Source organism: Cajanus cajan, chromosome 11 (genome assembly GCF_000230855.2).
Source record: "Cajanus cajan strain Asha chromosome 11, NIPB_CcT2T_4, whole genome shotgun sequence".
NCBI lineage: Eukaryota > Viridiplantae > Streptophyta > Magnoliopsida > Fabales > Fabaceae > Cajanus > Cajanus cajan.
Genome location: NC_138527.1, coordinates 37,572,708 through 37,581,150, shown reverse-complemented (window position 1 = coordinate 37,581,150; position 8,443 = coordinate 37,572,708). Strand labels below are relative to the sequence as shown.

The 8,443-nt window shown below is 29.8% G+C and overlaps 1 protein-coding gene across 4 annotated transcripts; it reads left to right on the top strand.

The window, feature by feature from the left end:
• The first annotated feature begins 3,309 nt into the window (after positions 1–3,309).
• LOC109801061 (NAC domain-containing protein 37) lies at positions 3,310–7,674 on the top strand. 4 transcript variants are annotated; one of them, XM_083066841.1, is made up of 5 exons: positions 3,311–3,467; positions 3,628–3,987; positions 4,925–5,104; positions 5,324–5,595; positions 6,675–7,674. In XM_083066841.1, exons 3-5 carry the CDS (start codon positions 4,939–4,941, stop codon positions 7,248–7,250), a joined length of 1,014 nt encoding a protein of 337 aa, XP_082922967.1. In that variant the 5' UTR covers positions 3,311–3,467; positions 3,628–3,987; positions 4,925–4,938; the 3' UTR covers positions 7,251–7,674. The 4 variants fall into 4 exon arrangements, with proteins under 4 accessions (XP_020217628.1, XP_082922967.1, XP_082922968.1 ...); XM_020362039.3 differs by lacking the exon at positions 3,628–3,987 and having other exon boundaries at positions 3,310–3,467; XM_083066842.1 differs by lacking the exon at positions 3,311–3,467 and having other exon boundaries at positions 3,498–3,811.
• The last annotated feature ends 769 nt before the right edge of the window (positions 7,675–8,443 follow it).

The window sequence follows — 8,443 nt, the reverse complement described above, 5'->3', positions numbered from 1 at the left end:
TATTTAATTTGTACTTTATGCATTTTTTCACGAAGGATAGCCATAGGCCCATAGCATGACCAAAAAGTGACCTTTTCTTAAAACTTATAAAATGTATGGTAATGCTGTAAAAATAGTAATTTGTTGGATGTTTATCTGACTCATATGTTATATTATATGTAGCAAAAATTTTATTTTATTTTGATCCGTATATTTAGCACAATTATATTGGCAACAAATTTGATGATCTAAGAAAAAGAGTCCAGTACTTTGAGCGAATGTCTGTTTTTCTTTATTGAGTCTTATACAAGATATGCAGTGAAGGATAAAGAGTATTCACATTCTTTTCGATTACATACCATTTTAGCTATGGTTTATTTGATAAAAACAATAAATTAGCCTAAAGTTAAAATTAAAATTAAGTTTTTAAAATGAATTTTAATTGAAAATTACTAATTATTCACATGCACTAGTTCTGCCAAAGAGAGAAAAAAAAATACAAGGGAGATAAATGATTGACAAAATATATTGTATCTTCTAATTACTATTAGCATGGTACCCAAACAAATATAATACAAAGAAAATTGTTATATTAATTAAGGGCGATCAGTAATTATTAGTGTGAGAATTTCAAATTAAAAGAGAGTAAGAACTTTTCTGCATGCTAAGATTTTGTGCTCAACCTTAATTTCTTACTTATTTAATCTAGTTTTAGATGTGTTTATTACGAATATAAAAAAATTATCCTTAATTGCAAACCTTTTGCATATGATATAGCATTCGAAATTAAGAAAAACAATTAACTTTTATGAGAGTTTACCGTTGGATTAGTTCAGGTTTTAAGTAAAAAATTTAATTTAAATTAATTAAATTAAATTTATTTGAATTGATTCAGATTTCATAATATTTTTTTTCTTAATCCAAATCAAATTTGGTTGGTTCGGTTCAGATCAATAAATATTCAATGAATTATTTTTAAAAAATGAATTAAAAAATATTTATTTTAAAGTAAATAAATTTTTTAATATTAAATAATTTGATACATTGTCAACGCTTATTAAATTGATATATTTACAATATAATTTTTTTTTAATTTTTTTCTTAATTTATTTAAGAATTTTAAATATATTATAATGTGTAAAAATGATGTTCAATATATCATAATATAATTTCTCTTAGTTTTTTTAAGTAATTCATACGAAAACACAAAAATATCTTTAAAATAATAAAAATGATATATATATATATTAATTGTTAACTAATTAAAAATAATAATAAATAAATAATATATAAATTAATTAGTTTGATTTGTAGATTTTAAATGTGTAATTCCGATCCAAACTAATCCATATAAATTTAAATGATTTGATTTGAATCTAACTAAATAAAAAAAAAATCAAATCAATTTAATTAAATTAGTTTAATTGAGATCATTTAATTCCTCAAATTAATCTTATTCAAATATTAGTCCTATTAACTTTTGACAAAATTTGGAAACAGGGACTTACGAGTATCAGTAAGAAAAATTACATGCGTTATTATTATAGTCGTAGACATAAAAGTTGAAGGAAGATGTCATACCGCATCGTTAAAATATTATGATGCATTATAATTATTGTAAATACAATATGTTATAAATTCAAGAGATAGTTTTTTTTATTAAACATATATTTTAATATATAGAAACTTATAAGGCATTTAATTTTAAATAAATTAAAATATTAACAAATGAAATTTAGCTCACCTAACTAGAACTGAAAAGCTACAACCAGATATGAGATGAGAAAGTAAAGGAAGACCCGAAAGAACAAAGTGAGGAGTGCAATAATAAAGTAAAATCAGTCATTTAAAAATATTGAAAAAAAACAGTAATATCCAAATAAGCAAAGAGAATGAGGAACAATTTTTTGAGGGGTAAATGAATAAGGAACAATGTTGTGTGCATATCTTACTCACCAGTCTTATACGGTTATACCACCAATTGAAGTTAAAGCATTTAATTGTAATTTTTTTTTAAAGGTTAATCCCTGTAAATTTTAACCACTTGATTTTAGTATTTATATAAACTGTTATTATTTTATCTTTATTTATTTATAAACCCTATATACAAAAATTAGTATTAATTAATAAATTAGGAAAAAAAAATGATCAACCACGTATCCAATGACGTAGATTAATCCCTAACAAATAAATAAATATTTTGTATTAATAATATATTTAAAAAATAAAAATAAATATTTTTAAAATTTATAGATCATAAATATAAAATTTTATACCAGTTAAAAACTTATTTAATTCAATGTTAAATGTAAGATTATAATTTTTTTTAATTATCATAATTATAATAATGACATTAGAATTCAAATGATCCAATACATATTTTTAAACTCTAACTATTAGAAGTTAATTTAATATTAAAATTTGAGTAGAATGCACAAACTTGTATAACCCGTAAGTTATAATTAATAAATTTTGTATAAGAAGAAAAATTCAAAATAAATATTATTTTATCCCTTTGTCATTGTAATATTAATAAGTACTTTTATTTATTTATACATCATCCAATGTAATATTTATTTATACATCATCCAATGTTATTATAATTATGTTATATTATATTATATTATTCCTGATAAAAAAAAAATAATATGATTAATTTTATAAAAAATAATATGTATTTTTTCTTATTTATTTATTAATTCTTGTAATCTATGTCTAAAAAAATTATATACATAGAATATAATTGAAAAGATATTTAAGTTATTTATAAGTTTCTTTAACTAACTTATAAGTCAATTTGATCAAAATTAATTTATTTAGTATAAAAATTTATGTAAACTTATTTTAAAAATTTACAATATTCATTTTGTTAAACTAATACAAGTTCTTAATTTTTTTTTATTTTCTTTTTATCTTTATTAATTTAATTACATGATTTTTTTACTTTTTAATTTTAAAATTATTTTTATTATGTTATTTTGATTCTTATTATATGAATTTATTTTATATTTATCAATTAATTTTATCTAATATTTTTATTCAATCAATCGTTTATAAGCTTTTAATATGTTAACTCTACTCAACATATAATTTATAAATTTTTGAGTAAATTATAAGATAATTTTGTGAAAAATAGACTATTAATTATGAAATGGGGGTGAAGTGATAAAAATAATAAAATTTTAAATATGATTAAAGTGGTATATATATTAATTATCCCTCTATAGTACTTGTCCGAAAAGAAAATGTTAAGAAAGGAAAAGAAAAAGAAACAAAAAGAAAAGAAAAAGGCAATGACGTCAGGTTCTGGGGGGACAACCATGAACCCATGCGCAATTCTGCGGTCCTTCCTCTCTTCTCTTCTTTACAAATCCCCTCACTCCTAACCGACTTTTTCTTATCCCTCTCTCTCTCTAATCCTTCACTCTCTCCTTTTCTTCTACCTTGCTTCTTCTTCAACTCCACCTTGTCTTCTCTTTAAACATCAGGTAACGCATACATCTTCTCCTCCATCTTGTTTCTTTCCACAATTCACCAAATACATCTACAACCCTTATTTATTTTTCTCTTCTAAATTTAACTAACTAGCTACCATTTTTTCATTTTCATCTCCTCTTTGCCCTTCAACTTCGTCCCATACAACTGCAGCTCCTTAAATACCCTAGCTAATCGATTATGAATGTTAGTAATTGAATTAGCAAAGTCATGAAAAGGAAGGGTGCATATGGCGATGTGTGTTAGGGCATAAATTAAAAGTAGTGGTTTTTGTTTTTTGGGGTGAACAGCAGCAGCAGCATATGTGTTATTTCCTCAAAGTCCGTCAAGGGAATAGGTCAGAGACTTGCCATGAAAATTGTCGACAAAGAGACAACAAAGTCAGAGCCTGAGTTTCCTGAATGAGACGAACAAACACTCTCTCACTCACTCGCTAATGCTTTCTATTTCCTCTCCACCTTTGCTTTTTATCATCGCCTTGATCCAATACAACCCTTTTCTCTTTCCACCAACGTACGCGTGCCCTTTATTTGTGATAACGTCACTCCCATTTCCCATTCCCTTTCTTTATTCATTCCTTTCACCCTCATTTATTAGTTAAATTCTTATATGTCTTCATTTTAATCAAATCGCCTTCTCTCAGTTAAGTCAGGTTTAATTTAAGCATGAACATTCCTTTCTGTGCCACTGCATGTTCAAAAGCATTCATAATATTGTTTCCTAGAAAGTTGTTTTTGTTTGTTTTATCCATGTCACATAGTAAGTTTTTGTAATTCAGCTTAACTTATGTGTCTAATTATTTGAGAATATACATAATTATTAATGGTAATGCGGAATGGGGAACCCCGTTCTGTGATGAATCATTCTCACCATTCACTAACACAAGACAACATCATTAGCACCAGCCTCTAGCTGTCCGTTTCTCACCCTTGTCCAAACACAGGGTTATGCAAAGTTCAATTCTAACTCCTTGTTTTTTTGTTTTTTTTTTTATCAAAACCAAACTTTCATGATTAACTTGCTTCTCTCTCTCTCCTCCAACTCCTTATCTTTTAACCCGGCCCAGGGAAGAAAATCATTGTTTCTGAAATCATGGGGTTTTGTTTATAACACGCGCTTATATTTATTTCCTATTCAATTTGGTGAGTGTTGCTCACCACCAAATGAGCTGATCATTATCTCTGATAACCCTTGTCACCTTTTCACTAAAAGGACTTATATTATATTTTTTAAATAATTCATTTTTATTGGGAGTTTGCCTTTTCAGTTTTATTTTTATGATCACTTCACTATTGTATTACTCTTACTTACTATTACTATTTATTATCTCTCGACTTCACTTCTCTCATGTATATATTGACACTCACATCATATTGGTTGGTTATAATTCAAACATGATGAAGAAAGTCAAGTGTGGTGGGTATTAATAGTGGTGGTGAATTTGATGCAGTACCAGTAATTGCTATGATGGAGTCGATGGAGTCATGTGTCCCACCGGGGTTTCGGTTCCACCCAACAGATGAAGAGCTTGTTGGTTATTATCTGCGGAAGAAAGTTGCTTCTCAGAAAATTGACCTTGATGTTATCAGAGAGATCGATCTATATCGTATTGAACCATGGGATCTCCAAGGTACATATATATATATATATATACACATATAGAGAGAGCTACGTATTTATCTTACACTACTGCATGCTAGTTATAACTCGTGTTAAATCGACTATTAGGGTTTTGAATGCTTGATATTAATTGGTCTGACATATTACTTATCCTTTGATAACATGATACCAAGATAGATCTGTGTTAGTTTGTTCCATTTTTTTTCTTCTGATGTGAATGGTATGGCAGATAGATGCAGGATCGGGTATGAAGAGCAGAATGAGTGGTATTTCTTCAGCCACAAAGATAAAAAGTATCCAACAGGGACAAGGACTAATAGAGCCACCATGGCTGGGTTTTGGAAGGCCACAGGAAGAGACAAAGCAGTGTATGACAAGACAAAACTAATTGGGATGAGGAAGACCCTTGTTTTCTACAAAGGAAGAGCCCCTAATGGACAGAAAAGTGATTGGATCATGCATGAGTATAGGCTTGAATCCGATGAGAATGGACCTCCACAGGCAAGCATATATTACTGCATATGCATACTAATCTGTAGTGCACACATGTATCTTTTATTCTTTTACGCGCTTTGACTATTGTTATTGCCAACTTAATTTGAGTGGTAGAGTTTGAAGTATTACGTTCAAACTTTGCTTTAGATGGCCGCCCGTTAATTATGGCATATTCCTTAACCTTTTCCTCTTTCACACATACACAAAAAGCTACAATACATATAAGCTGGAGATCTAGCATTTTTTATCTCTATTTTCTGTAGCTTTCTTAATGACGTCAAAGGATTTTCAGCTTTAAATAATTACTTTTCCGTATCTTTATTTGAGTAATAAACTAAATCACTTATATCAACAAAAAAAAAACTTAAATCAATTCATCTGCTTTAACTTTAATGGAAAAAAAATATTTAAATACTTCACGGACTCAAGTATATAAATTAATTTTAACTTAGAAAAGAAGTTTGATTTTTTTTTTTATAAGTACTTATAGGTTCATGGTAGTAATTTATTTGATCTCTCCCCTTTGTGGCTACGCTATTTTGAATTTTTGATATGTGCATTAGTTACTGTCAAGCCAGAATGCTTCATATGAATTAATGAAAAGACTTCGTTGTTACTTAAGTTAATTCAGCTCATGCAGTTGGTTGGTTTCTATAAATCTAAACTCACTTTCTTCGCTTTTTTAGTAGACCACTGACTTGTGAATAGTCACCAAGATACGTACACGCTTTGTCACAGCACAAATTTCACCAAAAAGAAGTCAAAAGTCACTGCTTTCAGCAGAGAATAATTAAACTTGTTTCTTTTCCTTCCTTTTTTACTACACACTTTTCTTGCCATTTTGATTGTCAAAACATAACTATTAATGGACTATATATATACAACCTCTCACTAAACAAATGGACAAAATTTCAAAAGCTAAAGCAAACCATACTTAAAACTTAAAAGCAGAAACACCAATGAACATTTTGCTTTTTCTCCCGTACATTTTGCAAGTTGGTCAACTCAAACAGAAAGAAAATACAAGTCCAGAAAGTTTCCTTTCATCTCAACTTTTGAACTTAAATTATTTGGGGTTCATGCAGGAGGAAGGATGGGTTGTGTGCAGAGCCTTCAAGAAAAAAACCACTGGGCAAACGAAGACTATGGAAGGATGGGACTCAAGCTACTTCTACGAAGAAGCAAGTGGAGTAAGCACCATGGTCGATCCAATTGATCTCATTTCAAGGCAGTCTCAGAGCTTTTTAGCACAAAATTTCATGTGTAAGCAAGAGATAGAAGCAGATAACTTGGCAAGCATGCTTCAAGATCCATTTGTTCAACTTCCTCAGCTAGAAAACCCGTCTTTGCCGCTAATAAAGAGGCCAAGCACAGTGTCACTAGTATCAGACAATAACGAAGATGAAGACATTCAAAACAGGTTATACAACAACACCACAAAGAAAGTCACTGATTGGAGAGCTCTTGACAAGTTTGTAGCCTCTCAACTGAGTCAAGAAGACATGCATGAAACTAATGGACTCTCGAGCTTTGAACCCCATAATAATTCGGACTTGGCATTGCTGCTACTGCAGAGTAGTAGGGATGAAGGGAACAGGTTAAGCCCCTTTTTAAATACAGGCTCAGACTGTGATATTGGGATATGCGTATTTGATAAATGAAGGAAGAAGTGCATGGAAACGACTTTTAATTATTTGTAGTACCATATGTTCAATGTTGTATGGATGCTGGGACATACTATATTTTTGTAAAAAATATGTGTGGATCAGAAGAATTAATCTCTCTCTGCCCTTCAGCGTGAGTGCAGCTCTGTGCGCAAATTGAGATGCATGCGTCCAAGTGGCTCTAGAATTTAGATAGTTTTATATTTTATACTTTATATTTTAAGTTATCACGTCAAGCAGGTACAGTAATAGCCTTTCCTTGCCATAAACGAGTCCTCTATCTAGGCTCTGGCTATCCATGCCTAAGAGATGGCAGGTGTGACAGCATTTGTTGTGATCCTTCATCATCCTTCTGTTATTTTAATTGCCTGTATTCTTTAATTTCTCTGGCTAAAGGAAACCTTCCTTTCTGCTCTTCTCATTAAGCGTGTAGTACAATTTTTCTGTCTTCATCTTTATGTCACATGCATGCTCAATATGCACATATTTTTCCATTTTATTAGTGAAAGTGAAAAAATATGTCTTTTGAAGTTAGATGCATGCCACAGTATTAATTATTATAGATGTAAAATCAGTCAATTATCTTTACTAAAGAGTTTGGGAGATTTGTGGTTCACAGTTAACACGTAGAAAATACAAAATATGTGACACACATAATGTGTTATTGGAGGGTGCTATATATCACAGCCCGATATGAAAATTATGCTCAAAATATGTTATAGATAGATAACCTCAAGGGCGTGGTTCAGCGGTAAAGATTGATCCACGCTTAAGCAAGATCAGGGATTCGAATCCTGTCTTGTGTATGCAGTCGCGTTGAATCTTGGGCCAGCTATCCAACCCTTTGAGGTGCTTCTGACGTAGCGAGAAAATTAGTCACTGTTATCGGCACGAACCAAAAGATAGATATTGAAAGATTATGATTAAAACCTCGTTACCTTTCGTGACATATAACAAAAGCGACAACTTCCAAGCTCTTATGCGTAATGCATGCTCAAACATCACTTAGTCATATCAGAAAGCAAAAGCTCTTCCAATGAAATAATGATGTTTTACTGGTTCATTTGTTTAATCAATATAATTTGAATACATAAAATTCACACAAGCTTTTCGTCCACAAGTCCATATACATTGATAATGAATGATCGATTAACTTCAATAATTAAATTTCTCTCCACTTTCTTTTCATG

Bases quoted from the DNA above. Each gene is read 5' to 3' on its own strand.
- LOC109801061 (XM_020362039.3), top strand. From the start codon at position 4,939: ATGATGGAGTCGATGGAGTCATGTGTCCCACCGGGGTTTCGGTTCCAC. The intron at 5,105-5,323 runs GTACATATATAT...ATGGTATGGCAG, and splicing joins TGAACCATGGGATCTCCAAG to ATAGATGCAGGATCGGGTAT. The intron at 5,596-6,674 runs GCAAGCATATAT...GGGTTCATGCAG, and splicing joins ATGAGAATGGACCTCCACAG to GAGGAAGGATGGGTTGTGTG.